The 23,730-nt window shown below is 49.2% G+C and overlaps 1 protein-coding gene across 1 annotated transcript in view; it reads right to left on the bottom strand.

Annotated features, from left to right (window-relative positions):
* Positions 1 to 4,353: 4,353 nt before the first annotated feature.
* The window catches only part of LOC142580004 (sushi, von Willebrand factor type A, EGF and pentraxin domain-containing protein 1-like), a 916,641-nt gene continuing 897,264 nt past the window's right edge, over positions 4,354 to 23,730 (bottom strand). Inside the window, exons 20-21 of the mRNA XM_075690723.1 lie at positions 12,746 to 12,922; positions 4,354 to 8,544 (exon numbers count right to left, since the gene is read on the bottom strand). Coding sequence (XP_075546838.1) covers positions 8,258 to 8,544; positions 12,746 to 12,922 — 464 coding nt within the window. The 3' untranslated portion in view covers positions 4,354 to 8,257. The remainder of the gene's footprint in view (positions 8,545 to 12,745; positions 12,923 to 23,730) is intronic.

Here is a 23,730-nt window from a genome sequence, read left to right as displayed (position 1 = left end):
TGCGTGCTTTTTCAAAGTGTGGCGTGCGCTTCACTTCAAATTTTGCGTGACGCAGCGCAAGGCATTTTTTGGCTAAAGGTGTGAGTACAGCTTTTTGTTATCGTGCAAATTCACGCTGCGGCATCCGACGCGCTGTGTCTCGTCGTGACGATAAATGCGGAACTCTCCGCGAAAAAACGTCGCGCTATGTTGGTTCACTCTCCGTAACAAAGGCTCTGGGTCTCCGACGGTAGCAAAATTAGTAAGTAGAATGTTTCCTAAATGATAATGTGGGGCAGTGTTGTCTTGTTTGATAACTGTTTGCTATGAATAGATGGTGTCCCACGGAATTGTGAATAATTCTGTGAGAAGGTTTGCATATGTTGCTATACATTACGACTTCGTGCAGGATATAGTACTTTTTATCCATTAAAACACGCTTTATTTGTTCAATTACATTGGTTGCATTATACTAGACAAATAAAAGTGAAGTCGCTTTTGAAAACTCTGTGGCACTGGCATTTATTTCCATCCTATTCGCTCACCTTCCTAAGGAAACTACTGGAGCAATTGCCGTCAATAACAGCCTAATTAGGTTCACATTAAGACATAAGCTACTCCGATAGTTTAATGAGACGCTGGCGCTTTAACTGAAGAGAGTAACAAGCTCGCCTCAGCCTCAAAAGAAAAACTGCTGGTGTAGCGGTCGAAATGCCGGGCGCTAAAGAAATTCAAACATTCGCGCCAAGCAGCATAAGATGTTGACGTCACTGCCATTTTCGTTTGTGATGTCACTTTTTATTTTTTATTTTTTGCTTGCTGTTGTCCCCTGATACGTAGATGGCGACGGTTGCAACGAGCTGCCATTTTCTTGATATGTGGGCTTCTATGGAGGCTTCGCTATCAGTTTACATATACCTTGGCCGCGGCCGCTATAGGTATGGTTTTTGGACAGTGTTCGCCATAATGCAGACTACGGTCGCAGCACACGCTGTGCATCAGATGCAACGGGCAGCTAGAGTACCGACGCATCAAAGACAGCTACATTGTGTGCACGGGTACGACACGCGCGCACGTACTTGTGCCGAAGTGCAGCATATATCCTCATTCCCCTAGGCCGTCCGCGAAGCGCACAAGTACGTTGCTGAACTAACTGAATTTCTCAAAGTAAATTGCGTCAGGAAATTCGTAAAGTACAACTTACAAGCTGCAGACACCATAGCTTGGTATTGTAATTAGAATGTACAAGAATAACGGCATCGTCACGTGACGATATCGCTTGATGACGTAACTCATGATGTCATCACGTCAAACGTGACGTCATGTGAGGATGTCATCTGATGACGTCAAGTGGCACCTCTTGGAGAAGCTGTACACTGTGCGCTTCCCACTTCATTTCACTGTCTCGGGGATCGGCCCACGAAACATCCCAATCAACTGGTGGCTAAGAGCTTCGCTGTAAAATAGGTTGTATGAACTTAAAGTGCAAATGGTTCCTTTTAGCCTACAGCAATAATGGAACGCAAATCTGCCTAATTACTGAGCACAAGCAGAGCTCTGCATGACCTCTGCTTGACATCGACGTCACAGACGCTCTTTTTCCAACTAGTTTCGATTTGAAGGAGCCTGCCAAGGGGAATTAATTGTTCGCTCCCACGTGATTTCCGCTATTCCGAATGTGGTCGTCGGGATAAGAAATTTCGACGACGGTCTCTTTAAAGTATACTCAGTCGCTGCATCCACCTATTATTGAAAATTAAAAGGTTCATTAGCATAACTTCTCTAAAAAACGCACATAAGTGCGGAAATTGCTCCGTTTCTAGAGGCTGCTAGTCCGTGTACTCAAATGGTAAACATAACGTTACCGTGATTTATATTTTTCTCATTTTAAAAATTTGGTGCAGTTCGAAAAATACACGCACTGTAGAGTAGTGCATGGGGCCCTAGTTTTGTGATTTTTGAAATGTTAATACCTGTGCTAAAGGAAATAGTCCAGTAGTGCGTTTTACATAATACTGTTGCGACTGGGGGTTCGAAGACCTGGGATCATCTTTCCTCGTGGAGGAGTAAGGGAACGCGGGGCTGGCCCCGATATCCAGGACCTTTTACATACAAGTTTACATTTACATATTTACAAGAAAAGTCAGAGTAGTACAGAAAAAAAGTTAATGAAAAAGTTGTAGCAGCCGATCACTCCCACCGTCCGTTGCTCTTTTTATGCCCTGCGTGGTCATTGTTCAGTCACCTCCCCCAATCCGACGTCAGGAAACCGATGACATCAGGTCCCACCAATCCGGAGATCTGTTGCCCTTTCTCTTCGAAGGGAGCTTTGTCGGAGACACACGCACATCACTGGGCACAAACAGGGGAAGGGGGATCGTACACTGACTCCGGCGTGGACGTGCCCATTTGGGCGGCTGACAGGTGATGGACAGCATCCTTGCTAATCACTAAAACCTCTCCTGATTGAGGTACTTCCGTGCTGGCCATAAATCACCTGTTTTGAAAACCATTTTGACGACGCCGTCGGCCTGTTCCCCATAATTGCGCTAGCCGTGTGAACGGCCGATCACAACAACACCCAACCGATGCTGTTTCTCCAAATGCACCGCGCGTTTTTATGGAAACCGGAAGTACATGAATGCTTTTTGCTTCGTGTGTGCATTCGAGACCACTTGAACTCAAGTTAGCCAGTTCAGAAATATCCTAACCAGGTCTAACCGTTATAATTTTCGCTCCAGATATGAGCCTGAACCAAATCGAGAAGCGTGAACCCGAACCGAACGCGAAAAATGTTTGGTTTGATACATTAATAATAATAATAATAATAATAATAATAATAATAATAATAATAATAATAATAATAATAATAATAATAATAATAATAATTTTACTAGTAATCATATTTCTTTGTACAAGAACACGACGACTATGTCAGAATTCCTGCTATCAGCCTCTCTAGAAATGAGATCTATTACCAGAGTCAGAGAATGCGTCGGGCGCATGTGGGATGAGTGGTGATAAGCGACGTCTTCTGCTTTGTTTTTTCTTGCAGTCTTTTTCAGGATATACGCTTGTAATACTTTTATACTGAAGTCGACGGATGCCAAGTGATGCCATGCTTGTTTGCTTGTTGTTCCCCGTCTCGTCCTTTTCGTGCAGTTTTAAGGATCGGAAGCTCTGCGCGATATCCAAGAGGAGGAGTGCTGCTGGCGGACCCAAAGCGCCTCGTGCAGGCAGTTGCCCCACCCTTGCGCCGCTTATCGAGCGAGTCTGCAGCTCGTCGGAACACATTCGGAGGAGGCTAGCGGCGAGGACGGATTCCAACCGCGTCCACAGCGAGCCACGCAACCCACCTCACCCTGCAAGCCCACCCACACGGCTCACCATTCGCACTCCAGCTTTGTAGCGCGCAGGACTCGAAGCACCTCCCTCCTAAATATACAGTGCATGGCCTCGCGGGAACAAAATGCCACTTGCGCTTGTGTGCGATGTCACCCTATAGAGTGCATATATTAACTCTGTGCGCTAAGTATCACATTGTGGGCACTCTAAAAACTCACCAAGAATTAGACAGTGCACACATGACGATGACGCGTTAGGTTCCGTCTTGCACCGACATGTTGGTGTTTACACCGACCCTGTGCGTATGCGGTACAGGAGGGTGGCTTAAGTTCACTGCAGACCCTTAGCCATACAAAGTATAGGTGCGGAGGAGACCACAACAAAAGGAAGCGGCCTAACACTGTCAGCTTCGTCACTCTTTCTGCGTCCTGAGGCGCCTTCTTTGGCCTGAACTCCAACGAGGCGCGAAGTCGCGGGGCTTGTGAGGCCGTCTGTAAGTGCTATGTGCAAAATAGCTTAAGCCACAGTCGTCCCAGAGCACGAATTATGACCCGATCTGCCATGAACACTTCATTCTTCCCTGACGCAATAACCCATTAGAACAGCCTCCCAGAAAACATCGTCTCATGCACTGACCGTAAATGATCCCGCGAATTATTAACTAACCACATTTCTTAATTATCGATCCTACCGCACCCTTACTCGAACACGATTTTTCACAATTGTTTCTGGCTTATTTATTGCTGTTTTGTCTGTTGCTATTCTGTTCATTTGCTGTGACATTGTCGCAAGGATTAAGGCTCTCCCTTATGTAATGCCTGCGGGTTCTTAAGGCGAAAATAAATGAAATAGTAAGCGCGTGAGTAAGGGCGGGTAGAAGGCGGCACGGAGTCCAGAACGCAGCGGACTGCACAGGGCACTGCGAGTGGTACGATTCGGTCGGCCAACAAAGTGTGTAGCGTATTTGGAGCAGTATGGACACTCAATTTCCTTTATTACCGCGCAACGTGCAGATAAAAACAGTTTCCTTAGCGGAACAATAGCTTTATTAGACTATATAGCTTGAATATGGAAAGCAAGCACATACACACATACATACACACAGAGAGAGAGAAATACAAGGACTGTATACGAAAGAATTCTTTCAAGCTTTGCTCAGTTTGTGTCGAGAGAACCACACAGATGAAATAACACACTCGCGAGGCACTGATACTACCGAAGCGAACACTTAGGAAACAAAGGGACGACTATTTGTGCGAAGATCTCGCTGCCTGCCTTTTTCGACCAGCTGATATACGTTGCGTTACACACAAGCAAACACGCGAAAGCATTGTTTGTGAGCCCAAAGCAAGTTATTCCCAGCACAGAATATAACTGGCCCTCTCGCACGTAGATCTTTTGGAATATGCAGGCTACTTATCGTTCAAAACTTGCGCTATTCTTACGTGAGCCCGCTTCATGTGCTGACACTGTTCAGGTAGCGACATTCCTGAGACACGCTGATCCCGGCGATCGCCTAGAGCACTAAATAATATATGAACAACATATAGGCCAGTCAAACAATCGCAACGGAGTTGCTGAGGATAGCGGGCATATTGATGAAAAATAGAAGGAACGAGCATATTTAATGACATGGTGCAAGTCGGACGTTTGACAATAAACAGAGTGGGGATTAGTGCTGGCAACACAACGAGCGACGTTAGGTGAAGTGATCTTACAGACAGACTTTGTATGGATTCAAGAGCGAGCAAGCGCTGACTTGGGTCGATAGGCTGCAGAACAGGTCGTTTTTTATGCGATGTACGTCGCCAGCTAGTCGCATCGCCGGCACGAGCGGGAAAAGCGAGCCTGTCCTATCTCTCTCTATATACACGATGAAATGGGCTCTTTATTTTGCAGCAAGTACGATCGTAATCCGCAGTCAAAGGTGCCTTTAGCCGACAATCAAGTTGAATGTGCTGTACGGGAAACGTCGTAGCACTCTGCGGTTGCCGGATTGGGTTACATCGCACCGACGTTATGAGTGTTCCTTTAGCGTCTTGATGGTCCAGCGACAAGAAGCACGTCCCACGTAGGTCTGCGACATGGTTCTGAAGAGGCGCGACGTGCGATATTATGTTCACGGCATTTTCCTGCAAAGCAAAGCTGCTGCTAAGGCAGCGTAACGTGTGTAACCTGCAGCCGCTGCATCCAAAAGCACTGCGCTGTTCCCACCCAATCGCTTGGACATCTTATGCCCGAACCTTTGCTACCGCCGCAAAAACTGATCGGAGCTACACGTGAGCTGTAGCAAGATGTCCGATTCGGGGAATGCACATTCAAAAGGAGATAGAGAGAGATGTTTGCCTTATGACTGCATTATCACTGAAATATATACGCTGTTTCCGCGACGGTGATGTTTCAGGCCAGTTAGGTGACTGACTTTGACAAGACGTAGTCGGCAGCTAACGCCTCACCTGAACATAGAACTACCGCGAACACGCACAATATGTAGCGTACACAACTGTCACTCGAACATTTCACATTGTTCACTCACATTACACATATCCACAATGAGTGGCATATCAAGAATGGGAAATGATTTCCTCATGTTTTGATACGTATACCTAGGATGCCACTTTCACGATTCTATAAGTATACATTGTCAAGTTTACGCTTAGGTCTATACGCAAGAACAGGAGTAGAGCTACAGGAGTAATGCTTCGCGGAGTAGCAGACATAGCTTTATTATTATTGATTTTTTTTTGCAGCTGGCGCACGGCGGAAGGGTACAGTCCTGCAGCTACTAAGTATGTATATAGGTTCGAAGCACTACAACACGTTTTTTTTCCGAGCTGCAAGAACAATTACCCCATGCCAGAGTGAAAACCGCAGTGCGTAGAACGCAAAACCGTGTATGCTGCTCTGCATAACGCTTCTAAACGAGCACTTCAGCAGATCCAGTAGCGAACTCGTTGGAGCAGCAAGCGGCGCTTCTAGTTTCCAGTCAATGCAGCATAGAAACATACGCAGCACAGAATTTCCTTTTAATATTGCGCATTGCAACTTTGCTATTTTGCCAAGAAGGGACGACGAGGATACTAAACCTTCAAGCCCTATTCTTTTAGCGGCGTGAAACATTTGTGCTCTTGCAACTCGGGTAAAAGACATAAGAGACGTCAACTCATTGACAAAAACTTCCGCTCCTTGCAAAACAACCGTATGCAGCTGCGTGCACTGTCAATGTGGAAGACGTGAACAGTTCTATTTCATTTTTTCATGCTTTTTTGGCTCTGTCTCATCTTGCTCGAGAACGAGAGCGTTCATAACGGCACTTCGGGCGACGCGCGCATCACGGAGTCCACTAGATGGAGGCGCACATTAGAAAGTAGTCCCACCGTACGCACCACACGTCCGCCGGGCCGATCGGTGCCCTCTTGCTTCGCAGTTCTGGGCGCCGCCGGAGATTCACTGAAGCACTGCGCCGAGTATTTGTCATTCCAATGCAGCCGGCTGAGCACAGTGTTCCGTCGTTTAATTTTGAGTTTTCAAAGGGGGGGGGGGAGGGAAGCAACTTCAGCTATGTCATTACAGTTTCGGGATTTGTACATGGTGCGTATGCGTGCCATGTGCATACCCCTCCTTAAACGAACACCTTTTTTTATGAATTTGATGAACAAAAGTTATATGAAAAATAGTAAGGCGTTGTCTCTTTAATTGCCGCCTGCAAAAGTACACACTTGGACCACTGCACCGGCACAGTATTCGATACATTTCATAATCTGAATTAATTTTCGTTAACCTTAAAGGTTATGCCTGAAAAACAACAACAAATGCAGTAACTCAATTAGGATGCAGGTAATCAACTATGTTTTGAGTACACGAGTAAATTCGTCTTTTGTGAAGGAGTTACCATGACGCAGCGCTTACTTCAATTACTGAGCGAGATCGTTCCAATGGTGTGTCGACAATCACATGGAGGCTCGTGAAAGTTGCGCCATGACAAGGTGAGGTTTCCATTGAAATCATTTACCTCGAGCAGTCTTTTTGCCACCGCCGCTCCAAGAAGCTACAAATACAACTTATGAACATTTTCACTTTGGTGTCTTAATGGAGAAAGTATAAGCTGCGCTTAGTGCGCCGGCGTTCACGCCGCGGCGTACGTCTGATCTTGTAGCGGCGGGCAAAGCAGAGGGCGTCGGAGGCAGAGAGCCCAATACCGCATCACTCAACTAGGAACCTGTCGAGCTCAGCAAGAGTCAACCTGCGAACGTCACGTCGTTTCTTGATTGCGCAAGCCCGGACCAGAATCGGGGGCACTGTTCATGTGAAATAGTCGCGCTTCGTCAGGATCCCACTTTCTCGGCCAAGCTAAAGCCAATTCCAATGGACACAGCGCATCTTCTCTATAGTGGCGGCAAACGAACAGAACGAACCGAGGTAGGTTGCGTTTTGGTGAGCTCGACTAAAATTTATGTGAAAATTAAGGAGGTGAAAAAAAGGCATAGTGAGGGAGAACAAGAAATATCGCAGTGTCGCGATTGTACAGGTGACCGTAAAAGATGTCGTGACAAAGAATCCAAGATAATCTTTTCCCTACTAACAGCCTTACGAACAGCTTAGCGCGCTGTGCGACTCCCACAGACAGATGCATATTCACCCATCAATTGCAGGCCGCATGTTTACAGGCTGCGAGAAAATTGATCACGTGGAATCCATGTTCCGAAAGCGTATGCGGTCATCCGTACAGACTGTGCAAGGACCGGCGGGATACCAATGGCGGTTGATGACGACACCAGGTGCAACTGGGCCAGACACGAGCCACCTGTGCTTTTAATCAGCCACCGTGAACAATCTAGTTGGCCGTGAGCTCAGTATACGACCGCTGCACTCCGAGCGCCCTCTGCTAGCGGGCTCGACTCGATCGGAGCTCGGCACGTGCAGCTTAGCCCGGTCACTGGCGCCAGTGGGCCGCGACGGGCGTGGCGAGCTGCCAGCGCCGGTGGTGCCTCCTGAGCCTCCGCTCGTGCGAGGAGGACGTCGACGGGGCGAACGGCTGGCACCGGGGCACGGCGGCCGACCAGCGGCCCTTGGCCACGCACTGGATCATGGGACTCCCGCGTAGCTGGAAGCCCTCGGGACACTCGAACGACACCGTCTCGTTGATGCGGTAGAAGTAGCTCACGCGCGACGAGATGCGCGCCCCGTCGCGCACGCTCGGGTACTGGCACGCCGGCACGCCTGCACACACGCGACAGCCGAAGGAGGGGTCGTCATTGGCGTGGGCAGTATGGCGGGCCGACTTGCTTCTCAAAGCGCGATGAAAGGGCTAAGCGTTGAACATCAGCGCCTGCGCGAAATGTTATAGCTCTGCCGGTTCAGTAACCTCCTAAAGCCATGGGCTGTCAGAAATGTATGGGGGGGGGGGGGGGGTCGATCAGACTGTTTTGCAACTCGCGTACGAAGAAAACTACCTGACGTCCACGAAAGAAAAAAAAGAAAGAAATGAAAGGGAAATGATTTGACATAATTTCCGGGCACACTAATACAGTTCTCACATTTGGCTGGAAAAATACTGGCGACACAAGCACAGCGCAAAAGACAGAGACAAGATAGAAAAACACACACGGCGCTGTGTCTACTGGTACATTTAAGAAAATAAAATATTGCTCGTTCAACGATGGCTCCGTGGCAAGAGAATGTCTTCAAACCTTGTTTAGTTGTTTGTTGATACTTGGGAAATAAAAATATGTCGTCAGTGAACAGATCGGGACAGTAGAGTTGGCGGTCAAGCCTGAGCCACGGTGTTGCCTGGGCAACACGAGATTTGTGAACAGGGTCGTTGTCGTGCAGGAGGAGGAGACCTCTTGTCGCCAAACCTCGTAATTTTTTACGAATGCCGCACGCAATTTTCGGAGAACGTTAGCATAATGTTCTTTTGTTAGTATTTTGCTGTTTTCCAAGTAATCAATCCTCAGAATTCCCTTTGAGAAAATGGGCACTATAACTTTTCTCCCCGAGCAGTGAGTCTTGTTTCTTTTGCGAGGTGAAGATTCTGAATTTTCGCTCCGAATACAGCAGAGCTTTAGTTTGACCTAGTTGGTCAGACATACTAGTATTAGACTTTTTGCGCGAAAGAACGAGAACAAAGAAACACACATAGACCGGATGGGCGATAACTGCAAACTGAGTTTACTCCTGCGGGGAGATGAGCTTTTATAACCACAATCACTATCAATACTACATGCGGCACTACAACAGCAGCGAAGAAAAACATACACCTCTCGGCAATGCGTGTATTGAAACGTGTGTAAATGCATGCCTAACAAAAACGATACTTTTTTTTTGTCAAGGAGAGGCAGCGATGGTTTGCTGACACATGTCGATACGCGTTGCCTGCTTTGGACATCATCCACATCATATCAGGCTTTAGTAATGTCAGGGTAATTTTTCTACGCTAGCGACTTTTTATGCGTTTTTCCATGAACTGAACTATTTCAGCATGAGTAGAGACTATTCACGCTTGTCACAGGCCATCCACTGAATCTTCATTACGCATTATTTGTATACATTTGAAATTTAGGGTCAAGTTATTCTTATTTTTTAGTGTGTATGTAGCGTATTCCACTATAGGTGATTGTGAACTCTTTTGATTATTTCTACTTTTTATATCTGTACAGTTCTCTCGTTTAGTGCTTTTTTTATGGTATAGGAGTTTGGACGCAATCCATCGACACCAGCCATCACCGGAGCAACCGTAGAGCAGTGGGACGCCCAGGTGACAAGCCTGAGCCCTGAAGACTACTATTGTCTGTTAAACAGGGTCAAGCTATCGGCTCGGGCCCACGGCGTCCTGGACTAGGGACGCCGACCACATCGGATGATTCCCGCCGTCGGCTAATCTCTACAAATAAAGTTTATTCCCCCTCTTTAGCTACAATTTTGGGCTAGCGGGCTTGATGTTCAGTAGCCAAACTTCTCATACTGTCGCAGTAAATAAACAACTGTGAGCGACTATACATTATGGTTACCAAGGCCGGCGTTTACAAAACAGTTCTTATGCAAGGACTGTGCGAAAGAGCAGTTGTCAGACAATCGCAATGTTGGAAATGTTAGTGAAGTCGGTTGGCCCATCACAAACAGCTCTTACGAACGAAACGCTTTGTGAATTCGGTCCTAGAGGCGGTAATACACTCGAGCGCGTTAATAGCCCCTCTATCAGTCTGGTGTCATCTATTGCGTGCGCTTTGGGATCGCAACTGTGCGGAATATTTATGAGTGGTGAAGCAGCGCTCCTGGACCCGAAATAGACGACTTTATGCACGACCGGGCCAGCAGCTGCGAGTGTCAACAAACGTAACTCTTTTTCGAATAAATATGTACGCCATTGAATGCATTCAGACGCTATAGTATGTTGGCAAAGAGCGAAATATTCGATCGTTACGGAATTTCCGCAGATTACGCGTTCTATCGCCATTCAAGGCAGCCACGAGGCGCCGACCGTGTCATGATTGGGCAATGCTTGCAAAAGGCGGCTCGTGGTGGCGGAGGATGATGACGTGCTTTCGCAAAGTGCGCTTTGCTGACGAAACACCTTTTGATAGCCTCGGACATCGAGCGCCTAGATCAAGGGCACAAAGCAATTGCCGGCCGAAGGGCAATCATCTGTGCGGCAGGCTTGGCTTTGAGAAAGATGGGTGGCGACAGCCGTGATACCGAGTGCGGAACGTCCATTTTGGGCGCTTCTATGCGGCGGAACGTTGGCGCAACTTATTGCCCGACTCAATAACGTTCGTGCCATTCGCCCTAGGGCTGTCTGCATGTCGCTTTGCTTTCGAGGTTCATCGTGTCTTCACAGATCGAGTAACGGGGCAGGAAGTTATGCAGGAACCCCAACTCTGCCGATTAGTTCCTAGTTTTAGCGGCAGAAAGGGGTTTCGGTCACATCGTCCTTCATGGCGACATTCTGATTACTCGGAATTGTACCATCAACATACTGACGGGCCGCCCTCAGTTTCTTTTTTGCGATAAGTAATATCGCCGCCTCAAACTTCCAAGTTTCGCTGAGCTTTCACATACCAGCCCGTGAGGAGGACGATAGAATTGTACAGCGGACATTTTAATGTGCCCAGCTGTTTCAATGCTGTATAGAGTTGCCCCTATATCACAGTTCGATTTTCAGTAATCCTAAACGCTGACCATACATCGCCCTTGTGCACACTTTACGGTAGGACGTGGCATATACTACATCTCACTTTTTGCACCACGTGAGAAAGAGGGCAACGTCCACCTGCCCACACTATCTCACTCCAGGGGCCCGATCGGAGTTCGTTGTTCGAAACACGCGTTCAGTTTCGCCTCACGCGCTAGGCCAATCACGTAAGGCGAAAGTGAACGCAAACTGAACGCGCATTTCGAACAACGATCTCCGATCACGCCCCATATGTTTCTGCGGAGCACTATGGTCTGACGTCCATGGTCTGACGTCCGCAATATGATGAACAGCGAATACAATTGCTCAAGAAGGGGATCCGCTCGCACCCGCCATGGTGGCTTAGTGACTATGGCGTTGCGCTGCTAAGCACGAGGTCGCGGTATCGAATCCCGGGCGGGGAAGGCCGAATTTTGATGGCGAGACAAGAACGCCATTGCATTGGGTGCACGTTAAAGAAACTCAGGTGATGAAAAATCAATTCGGAGCCCTCCACTACACCGTGCCTCATGGTTTGACATGTAACACCCTAGAATTCAATATTTGTACCCTTGAACAGATGTGATTTTTTCTGTATCAAAGTAGATGGTCGTCCATGCCACGCAAAATAGAAATATTATTTGACTGCCCTGCGGGATTTACGAAGAGACAGTGAACTATTTGATTTGATTTGTAGACTTTGTTGTGAACTGCACTTACACTGAGTGTTTGTTCCAGGTTTACTTGAACAACATGACAATTGGGTGTGCCTGTATAGTAATGTCTTTATTGCATAGTGGTATTAACTCCTCTTACTTAATGGCATACGGGACGCCTCTCTGGTTAGCGTTATTTGCTCTTTTGTTTACATTTCCGTCTTTTTGTAGGCTTAGTATGTTTATTTTTGCCTCTGTCACATATATGTTTGCGTGCTATATGAAAAAAGGTCTAGTGCATATTTCCTAATTGTGTCTTGGGATAGCCAGCTCCTAATTTAGCCTACCTTCAATTTGCCTACAGTTATTAAACAAAGAAAAATAACTCATTGTAAAAGACCGAAGGTTAATTTATTGGCAGATAAATTGGCAGATTTGATTGATTTGATTGGTTGATTGGCAGATATGGCAGATAAATAATGCGTCCCTCATAAGTACGCCGACGCAGCTCAGGGCACTCCACTCAGTCAATCAAATCAATGAACAAATAAATCAAGACCGCAAAGCACGTGGTGCGGCTGCAGCAGCAGCGTACATTTGGGGACGATGCCGCTCCAGCGGTCGTTGTCCAGGCACTCGAGCACGCCCGCGCCGAGCATCATGTGGTCTGGCCGGCAGGCGAACTGCATTTGCTGACCGCCGCGGTACTGTGGCCCATGCTCGCTCTCCACGTAGCCGTTTTCGGGCGCCGGCAACGCCGAGCACACCACCTCTGATCACCGCCAGGTTAGGGCAAAAGGAGAGAGAGGAAAGAGCGTGCTCTCATCAGTCAAAGCTCGCGGCGCATTAGCGTGTGTATACACGAGGGCCACGGCAGAAAGCGCAGTTCTTTTGCCGGAAAAAAAAAAAAAGGAGTTGCACCACTCAGGGTTGGGTTCTCGACATGTAACAGCATACATCAGTGTAGAAGTTAATAGATTATTCTCGTACAAGTTTGGCGTTGTTTTCTTTTTCCATTATGGAAGGGAATTGTCTGTTTCCTCCTCCTCGGGTTTTCCACAAGTGAGCGCGTCTGCTAGCCCATGATAGCATTCTGCTTTCGAAAAGAAAAAAGGCGTTTTGATAGACAGCTAAGCACGCTATACGGCGGCACATGTACGGGGTGTTTCCATGGCGACTTTAAGTACCATCTAAAATAGCTGTTCTGAAATAAAAGGACCGTTCCTTCGGAGACATGCCGTCAACGGTGCCGACCACGCGGTGACGGATGACACGTAGTAATGAGTCCATAATTAACAAAAATTCAGTTTCAGCGGGCTCATCGCAATTTGGAAATTGAGGCAAACTCTCCGAGCAATCTATGGTTCTGACGAAATGCGATTATCCGCGGAACTCTGGGACGACAAATTTCGGCTTCGGAGCGCACGAAACCGAAACTGGGAGGCTGCAGCGAGAGCAAAGCCGCACTCCTCGAAGCGACGTTCTGCTCACGTCAATCAGCAGCGGTCAGCGAGCGCGCTGCGACAGCGAGGAGCACGGAGATTTAGTGAAGACGAGAAAGTAATTGTTTGTCCGGCACTACTGCCGGACAGTGCCTGGTAGTGGCACTGTCCTCAAGGACATACTATGGCGCCATCTGCTGGAATCTCTCCATGATGGAGAAAGCGACATCACGTGATACCGGCTGCGAAGTGTTCGGCATCTCTAGAATCTAGGTGTCTCCACCGGTTCAGCCATGATTAATTCCGAGTGTTGGCATATTTTGAGCGTTGTGTGTGTGGTGTCTTGGCTGCAAAACAACCTAGCGCGTACATCGATTCCGGCCTGGTATGTAGGGCAGCAAAGGCTTTCAGAGAGCGAACAACCTGCTGCTTTCATATTGGTTATTCAGTTCGCATGATCTTTCATAAAAGTAGTTATACCGACTTTTGTCGCAATATAGCAGTACTGTTCACAGCATTCGTCACGGGGAGTGTGGCTTGCCACTTTTACCAGAATTATGGCGTAACGATGATTTATCATCAGTCTATTATGATACGTGGAACTTATATATTTGTCCCCTCAAACCACGCTTCAGACGTGTGCGCGCATGCAAGTCGCATGGATCTCTGCGTACGGTATTTTGATGACGTCATATCAAGGCGAAAACGCGAAAATCCCTGGGTGCATCGCTTCCTAGACCCTTATGACCACCATACTATTTCGTTAAAGTTATATTATTAACTTATTATTATTATTACTTGCCGTCGATGTGAGAGCATGTGGGTGTGGCTGATATTATTTAAGCATAGGTGTGCTTTCCAGTATTATTTCGTTTTCAGTGACTTCATCAGCCAAGCATCTCGCTGCCGCTTCATTTTGGAATAAGGGTGAAAACTCACACCGGGCTCCGTCGTATACATCCGGCACTGTGGCACCAATCAGTAAACCACGCTGCGTCAGTGGGCGACTAAAATGCACCCCATCTACGGCATATCGTTAAAGCTTGTGTGTGTGTTTCTCTCTCTTTAAATTGCACGCTTGGGAATGGAACACGTTTATCAACTAATCTGGAATCAAGACTTAAATCACCCAGACAGCAAGCTGCGTTCGCTGCGGCAAAAGGCCGAACGCGAGTCCCGTAATGTCACTTTATACGTCACAGCGATAGCAGCGCCGGTTTCTCCAGTGGTGGCGCTAGGATAGGTCGCCCTTGGCGACACTTCTAAGCTACGCCAACAGTGACTGTTTTAAAATCGAAAGCGTATTCGTAAGAAGCTTGTGGCTCCAGGTTTTCTTTTTATAAGCTTTGCTTCAAATGCTTTTGAAAGACAAGTTATAATGTCATTCACACGTATACGAACTAAGCTTTAGACGATCGCTTCACGCAAGAGACAAACTATCGCTCTTGCCCCTTTAAAAACGACGATCGGAAATCAGGGCCTGAATTTACAGCGAGCTCCTACGTTCGTAAATTCCAATCAATCGCGACGTTGGACATACTGCTACGTGCTACTCGAAGATGTCGACCTTTGAATTTAGTGGGACGTGTCCTTAAGCGGCGACTGGCTGATCTGAGGACGACGACGTGCCTTGCTGGATGTTGGCTGGCTTCCATGTTTGCCAGTGCTTGCTGCCCCTTAATAATACACCTTGTAAATAGTTTCCCTGCTGTGCTTCCATGTAACAATATTATTTGGAAAGACTGACAGTCAATGGAAAATAACCCTTATGAAGGAAAAGCGTTGTGAATGTGGCCCTTGCAGCCGAATTCATACAGCTTCTTTGTTCCTGAGTGTTCTTTGTCATTGGCCTGTCGCCTTCGCTAACTGTAATGCGTCCAGGGTCAGGACTGGCTGGAACAAATACGAACAGTTATAGCGCAAGAGGTTTTTATGAATGCGCGCCATGCAATTTAGAAGGACCAAGCAGGATTCCGTAAAGGCTACTCAACAATAGACCATATTCACACTATCAATCAGGTGATAGAGAAATGTGCGGAATATAACCAACACTTACATATAGCTTTCATTGATTACGAGAAAGCGTTTGATTCAGTCGAAATCTCAGCAATCATGGAGGCATTATGGAATCAGGGTGTAGACGAGCCGCATGTAAAAATACTGAAGGAAGGAAGGAAGGAAAAAGTGGAGAAGGAAGGCAGGGAGGTTAACCAGTTTAGCCTAACCGGTTTGCTACCCTACACAAGGGAGCGGGATGGGGGGATGAAAGATGGGGAGAAGAGATAGGGAGCACATAACGCGGCACACACATCGTTGGCTACAGTCTGTCACTCTTGCGCGGTACGTGACATCACTGTCACAGCCGCTTGTCCAAGCCCGTCTCCTTCATAAACTGAAGTAGTCCCTTCGTCGCCTTCAGCTGCGATGTCTTCTGTCGGCGATATGTGAAAATGGTTGCAACTGACAATGGTCTATTGTCAAGGCGCGCTAGAACGGACGCCATGGACTGTCTCTGAACATTATATTCAGGACGGTCGCACAGAATGTGTTCCAGCGTTTCCTCGCAAAGACAGGCATTGCAGAGAGCGTTGTCGGCCATTCCAATGCGAAACGAGTAAGATTTCGTGGAGGCCACCCCTAGCCATAAGCGATAAAGCAGGGTGGCCTCACTTCGGCGGAGTCCAGTCGGCATACAGAGATGCATCAAGCAGGGCAGGTCATGTTGACGATTGCTCCGGTTGGTCTGGCTGCTTGGTGTGCACCATAGAGAGAGCGTGATCTCCCGTGCAAGCACTTGAAGTCTGCTGGCTGCGTCGGACCGTGAAAGTGGGATGGCCTCTTCCTGTGTGTCTTCAAGAGCTGTCCGAGCGGCTTTATCGGCGTCTTCATTTCCTATGGCGACGCAGTGACTTGGCAGCCACTGAAACGTCACGTGATGTCCTTTCTCATGTGATGTATGGAGTAGGCATCTAATATCGAGCACGAGCTGTTCGAATGGCCCGTGTTGCGTTTCGCCTGCGACACGTGGTTTTGCCGGCGCGACTGCGGCGGGGCGGCAGACATTTTGGCCCGATCGTCGTCGCCGCAACGCTCCCCGCCAGGTGTTTCCAGGCGCGACTGCGGCGATGCGACCGCAAAGGATCACCCTCTCCTTCCAGTCATTGTGCCTGAACCAGGCGATGCGACAGCAGGGGCACCCTCTCCTTCCAGTCATTATGCCCGAACCAGGCGATGCGAAAGCAGGGATCACCCTCTCATTACAGTCATTGTGCCCGACCGGCAGCGCTACGACAGTGTGCGTCACCATTAGCCCATTGTACATTCACGTGCTCGTCTATTAAGGGGTTCCTTCTTGCCCTCAACTGCGAGAGTATAAAAACAGCTGCCCCCGGACGCCAAAAAGAGGGCTCCGATTTCTTCTGTTGAGTAAAGTGCTCTCCCGTCTCTCTACTTCGGTCAACCTGACCGCCAACTCTTCGCAATGTTAAAATAAACAAGTTGTTTTGTTGTTACCAGTCGACTCATGCTTTGCCGGGACCTTCGGATGCTTCCAGTTGTACCCCAGGCCGCCAGGCCAACGCTACCCTTGGGGCTTGCGACCCAGGTACAGCCACGGGCGTCAGCGCCGAGTTCCTCCCAACCGATCGCGCCAGCGGTGCGATCAAAACATCGGGTTGGCAGCGGTGAGATCGCCTCCGACTTCAAACAACTGTCTGCCAGCGGTGAGATCGCGACAACGGAGGCCAGCAGCGAAGATATGCAGTTGACTGTATGCTGAGCAGCTCAACGACGATCCGGGAGCAGTGCAACGAGCCCTGTGTGACGACTGGTTGCCTGCAGCGGAACGACTGCGCGGAATTCCTGCCTGCGAGGTTTGGTGAGTGCGGGACTTTCTTCTTCTGAGCTTTGCCAGGCTTTTGTTAGTGTCAGAAACAGAGCTGGTAATTGTGGTTGTCGTTGCTGCCGGGTTAGTTTGCGGCAAGACAATAGTAAGCAGTAGAGAAAGCAGCATTCAGAGCAGCCATGGATTTGAAGTCGTTGCGCAAACCGAAATCGTTGGAGCTTGCAAGAGAGTTGGGTCTGGATGTCTCGGACAAACTCAGAAAACCAGAACTGCTAAAGGCTATTCTTGAGTTAGAGGCTGAGGATGACGAGCTGTCGGAATGCCTTGAGACTATTGAGGAGAGGTCAAAAAGACAGGAGCGCGAACTTAAAGAGCAAAAAGAGAAACAGGAGCGCGAACTTAAAGAGCAAAAAGAGAAACAGGAGCGCGAACTTAAAGAGCAAAAAGAGAAACAGGAGCGCGAACTTAAAGAGCAGAAAGAAAAAGAAGAGCGTGACCGTCAACACGCTTTGGAAATGAAGCGTCTTGAGGTAGAGATGGAACGCGCTCGTAATGGAAGTCAGGCACACGGTGCAGGAGAACGCGTATTGTTCAAAATGACTGACCTGATGCGGCCGTTTAAGCTTGGAGAGGACATTGGTTTGTTCCTGGTTAACTTTGAGCGAACGTGCGAGAAGCAGGGGTTCTCTCGGGAAACGTGGCCACAGCGCTTGCTCACTTTGTTACCCGGCGAGGCGGCCGACGTAGTCGCTCGCTTGGATAGAGAGGAGGCAGAGGATTTCGACAAAGTAAAATCGAGTCTGCTAAAAAAGTACCGGCTGTCTGCGGAGGCGTTCCGTCGGAAGTTTCGGGAAAATGAGAAAGGCAGAAGTGAGTCATATACAGAGTTTGCGTATAGGCTTATGTCGAACATGCAGGAGTGGCTCAAAGAAGAGAAAGCGTTTGGTGACCACGATAAAGTTCTGCAGTGTTTCGGGCTAGAACAGTTTTATAGTCGGTTACCGGAGAACGTGCGATACTGGGTCTTGGATAGGCCAGACGTTTGTACGGTGGCTAAAGCCGCTGAGCTAGCCGAGGAGTTTGTGACGCGTCGGGCTCGCGGAGCTAAGGACGGTCAAAAGGGTGAATTTGGCTCGAAGTTTGAGAGGCCGAAGTTCACAACCATGAGATTAAAGGGGGACACGCGTAGTGCGGATGCGAGCGAAAGCAGTCCGACCAAACGTAAAGAGACGGCGGCAGCCAAACGCAGAAAGCGGTTCGAGATGAGGCGAGCGCGCTTGTGTTATACGTGCCAGAAGCCGGGTCACTTTTCGGCGCAGTGTCCGGAAACAACACCAAAAGTTGTGTTTTTTTCAATAGGCAGCACTGACGAGAACATGAAGCTTCTCGAGCCTTACATGCGAGACCTCCTCGTGAACGGGAAAGAGTGCCGAGTGCTTCGCGATTCCGCAGCTACGATGGATGTAGTTCACCCGTCTTACGTAGAACCCCATATGTTCACGGGCGAGTGCGCATGGATCAAGCAAGCCGTGGAAGCTCATAGCGTGTGTCTGCCGGTAGCAAAAGTGCTTATTGAAGGACCTTTCGGAGCGCTTGAGACGGAGGCGGCAGTGTCATCTATGCTGCCACCCCAGTTCCCGTACCTATTTTCAAACAGGTCCGATCACCTCCTGCGCGAGAAGGGGCTTTTGTTTGGTGAAGCTAGTGTTCAGGCCTTAACCAGATCGAAGGTTCGGGAGCTCGCTGCAAAGGCGGTAGTTGCGGGGCCGACGTTATCAAACAACGAAAAAGGGTCAGAGGCGCAGCAAGCGGATATTCAGAGCACGCCCGAACTGAATAAACTTGAGTCTGTAACGTTAAAGGCACCAGATACCGGAGAGGAAAATCCCGATGCGGGAAAGTTAGAAGAGCTATCTACTGATTTGCTCATCGCGCCTACGTCAGACGGACTTGATAGGTTGCTAAAAGTCAGCCGGTCGGCTTTGATAGCCGAGCAAAAAAAGGATGGCAGCCTGGAAAACGTGCGCTGCAATGTCAAAGAAGGTATCGCCAGGAAAAATGCGCGTTTTGTGGAAAGAGGTGGAGTCCTGTACCGGAAGTATCTAGACCGCAGAGGAGTGGAGTTCGATCAGCTGATCGTGCCTCAATGCTATCGTCAGGATCTGTTGCGCTTGTCACACGGGGGTTCGTGGTCCGGACACCTAGGAGTTAAGAAAACTAAGGACCGTCTCTTGCAAGAGTACTATTGGCCAGGGTGTTTTCGGGACGCAGACCACTTCGTGAGGTCATGTGACACCTGTCAGCGGGTGGGCAAACCAGGGGACAAATCGAGGGCGCCGTTGAAATTGGTGCCTATCATTACGGAGCCTTTTAGACGGCTCGTTATTGATACAGTGGGACCTCTGCCGGTAACAGCCACGGGGTAAAGACACCTTTTGACTGTGATCTGCCCAGCGACAAAGTTCCCTGAAGCAGTGCCGCTTAAAGAACTCAGCTCAGTTGAGATAGTCAATGCACTACTGTCCATATTTGCGCGAGTTGGTTTTCCTGCGGAAATCCAATCAGATCAGGGCACAGTGTTTACTAGCGCTTTGACGACAACTTTTCTCGAAAGGTGTGGGGTAAAGCTGCTACACAGCTCAGTGTACCACCCACAGTCGAATTCCGTTGAGAAGCTCCACTCCGTCATGAAGCGCGTGTTGAGAGCCTTGTGTTTTGAACATCGAACTGACTGGGAGCTGTGTCTGCCTGGGGTGATGTTTGCTTTAAGGACCGCGCCGCATGCGGCTACGGGGTTTTCGCCAGCTGAACTGGTGTACGGTCGCTCGCTTCGATCTCCGCTTCGCATGCTTCGAGAATCGTGGGAAGGTAGGGGCGACGACCCAGTCGTGGTGGAGTACGTACTTAAGCTCCTCGAACGCTTAAGAAGGGCACAGGAGTTGTCAGGTGAAGCAATGACAAAGGCCCAGCAGAGGGCCAAGGTTTATTATGATCGGACAGCCAGGGCCCGTCGATTTGAGGTGGGCGATGAGGTCATGATATTGCGCACATCGCTAAACAACAAACTAGACGTGCAGTGGGAGGGCCCAGCACGAATTGTTCAGAAGCTGTCGGACGTTAACTACGTGGTAAGTCTGCCAGGAAAGCGGAAAGCACAGCAAGTTTACCACTGTAATCTGCTCAAACCTTATAGACAAAGGGAAGCAGTGGTGTGCATGATGGTAAACGTTCCTGAAGAGCTTCCGGTCGAGCTTCCGGGACTAGGCTCAGTGACGAACAGGGAAGACACCGGTCAAGTCATTAGTGACCTTATCAGTAAAGCACCGCTGTCGCCCGAGCAGAAAACCGAACTACACCAGCTATTACAAGAGTTTCAAGGTCTGTTCTCTGAGAGGCCGGGTAGGACTTCTGTACTTACTCATGATATAGAACTTACCTCCCCAGAGCCAGTACGATCCAAGGCGTATCGGGTGTCACCCCGCCAGAGCGATATTATGGAGGCTGAGGTAAAGAAAATGCTACAGCTCGGTGTTATTGAGGCAGGTGAGAGTGATTATACCTCCCCTTTGATTTTAGTTGAGGTACCGGGCAAGGAACCTCGTCCTTGCGTCGACTACCGCAGGCTTAATTCCATCACTAAGGATCAAATTTATCCGATCCCTAACATCGAGGAGCGCCTTGAGAAAGTTAGTAGCGCTCAGTTTATTTCCACCCTAGATCTTGTCAGGGGTTATTGGCAGGTTCCACTTACAGAAGAGGCTAGTAGGTATGCGGCGTTCATTTCACCAATGGGAACATTCCGTCCTAAAGTGTTGAGTTTTGGTTTGAAGAACGCGCCATACTGTTTTTCAAGCCTCATGGATAAAGTGTTGCGGGGACAGCAAGAATTCGCTTTACCGTATCTAGACGACGTAGCGATATTCTCCGCATCCTGGTCTGAGCATATGGCACACTTGCGGGCAGTGCTAACCCGCCTGCGCGAAGCGGGCTTGACAGTAAAGGCTCCTAAGTGCCAGTTAGCACAGGCCGAGGTTGTCTACCTCGGTCACGTGATTGGTCAGGGTCGTCGCCGCCCCTCTGAAATAAAAGTGGCCGCTGTGCGAGACTTTCCGCAACCGCGCACAAAGACCGATATTCGGTCGTTCTTGGGTGTCGCCGGCTACTATCAGAGGTACATCCCTAGGTACTCTGATATCGCGGCTCCCCTGACGGATGCTCTAAGAAAGACAGAGCCTCAAACAGTCGTCTGGGACGAGACAAAGGAAAGAGCTTTTTGCGCCCTAAAGAGTGCCCTAACAAACCAGCCTGTGCTACGATCGCCAGACTATACAAAAGGGTTCGTTGTTCAGTGCGATGCTAGTGAGCGAGGCATGGGCGTTGTACTGTGCCAACGGGAAAATGGAGAAGTAGAACACCCCGTCCTGTATGCTAGTCGTAAGCTGACCAGTCGTGAGCAGGCGTATAGCGCCACCGAGAAAGAGTGTGCATGTCTCGTGTGGGCCGTTCAGAAATTGTCATGCTATCTAGCCGGCTCGAGGTTTATCATTGAGACGGATCACTGCCCTCTCCAATGGCTGCAGACCATCTCTCCCAAAAATGGCCGCCTCCTGCGCTGGAGCCTCGCTTTACAACAATATTCCTTTGAGGTGCGTTACAAAAAGGGGAGTCTCAACGGTAACGCCGATGGCTTAAGTCGAAGCCCCTAACGTAGGAATCAGCCTCAAAATTGTTTGTTACTGATGTTTTTCTTCCTGAGGCAGGATTTTTTTTAACATATTGCTTTTGTTTAGTGTTTCAAAGTGATGATATGCTTTCTAGTGCAATTTTTCAATTTGTGGACGCGTTCTGAGTGATGCTAGACTACTGTAAGGAACTAGGCAGTGGTATAAAAAGGGGAAAGAGCCTGGCAGGGCTTAGTGAGGGTTGTGCCGTGCTTGCTGACTGAGCGGTTGAGTTTCAGCGTAGTTCTAACGCTTGCCGGGATTGAGAACAAAAATGTGAACTCTCCCGAAGTCACTTTGCAGTGTCCCGTGCGAACCTGAACGAGAGAACGAGGCCTTCTCTGTGCGCTGCGCTCAAGAAACGTCGAGGGACGCCCGACTTCGGTTATGAGCATCATCGAGCGACATCCCTCCGGACAGCGGATGCAGTCCCCTGTCCATCGGGATCTCCTTCCCCCGGCGGGGCGGTCTGTTGCGTTTCGCCTGCGACACGTGGTTTTGCCGGCGCGACTGCGGCGGGGCGGCAGACATTTTGGCCCGATCGTCGTCGCCGCAACGCTCCCCGCCAGGTGTTTCCAGGCGCGACTGCGGCGATGCGACCGCAAAGGATCACCCTCTCCTTCCAGTCATTGTGCCTGAACCAGGCGATGCGACAGCAGGGGCACCCTCTCCTTCCAGTCATTATGCCCGAACCAGGCGATGCGAAAGCAGGGATCACCCTCTCATTACAGTCATTGTGCCCGACCGGCAGCGCTACGACAGTGTGCGTCACCATTAGCCCATTGTACATTCACGTGCTCGTCTATTAAGGGGTTCCTTCTTGCCCTCAACTGCGAGAGTATAAAAACAGCTGCCCCCGGACGCCAAAAAGAGGGCTCCGATTTCTTCTGTTGAGTAAAGTGCTCTCCCGTCTCTCTACTTCGGTCAACCTGACCGCCAACTCTTCGCAATGTTAAAATAAACAAGTTGTTTTGTTGTTACCAGTCGACTCATGCTTTGCCGGGACCTTCGGATGCTTCCAGTTGTACCCCAGGCCGCCAGGCCAACGCTACCCTTGGGGCTTGCGACCCAGGTACAGCCACGGGCGTCAGCGCCGAGTTCCTCCCAACCGATCGCGCCAGCGGTGCGATCCAAACACCCGCGACGCAGAGCTGATAGCACAGATCGTAGGGCTGCCTTTGAGCCACTGAAAATTGACCATTGTCGAGGTGGTTCCCGATTGACGAAAAAGTGCAGCGCGAAGAGCAGCTAGTTCCGCAGATGTAGATGTCGTTGGGTGGTCAGTCATAAAGCTGATGATAATGCCTCTTGCTGGGACGACCACAGCACCGGACGAACACTGGATGTTTGTGAAACCATCAGTATAAATATGCGCACTGTCCGCGTACCTCTCGTGCAGAAGAAGCAGAGACAGTTGTTTCAGCACAGGCGACGACAGCTCAGACTTTTTCCCGATTCCTGGTACGCTGAGATGGACTGTGGGGCTCGCAAGGCACCAAGGGGGTATCGATGGTTTAGATGCAGCGGTGAAGCGCGAGGGAAGTTTGTCGTTGTACTTGACGATAGTTTTAGA

The sequence above is a fragment of the Dermacentor variabilis genome, chromosome 1 (genome assembly GCF_050947875.1).
Source record: "Dermacentor variabilis isolate Ectoservices chromosome 1, ASM5094787v1, whole genome shotgun sequence".
NCBI lineage: Eukaryota > Metazoa > Arthropoda > Arachnida > Ixodida > Ixodidae > Dermacentor > Dermacentor variabilis.
This window is presented reverse-complemented; position numbering and strand designations above follow the sequence as displayed.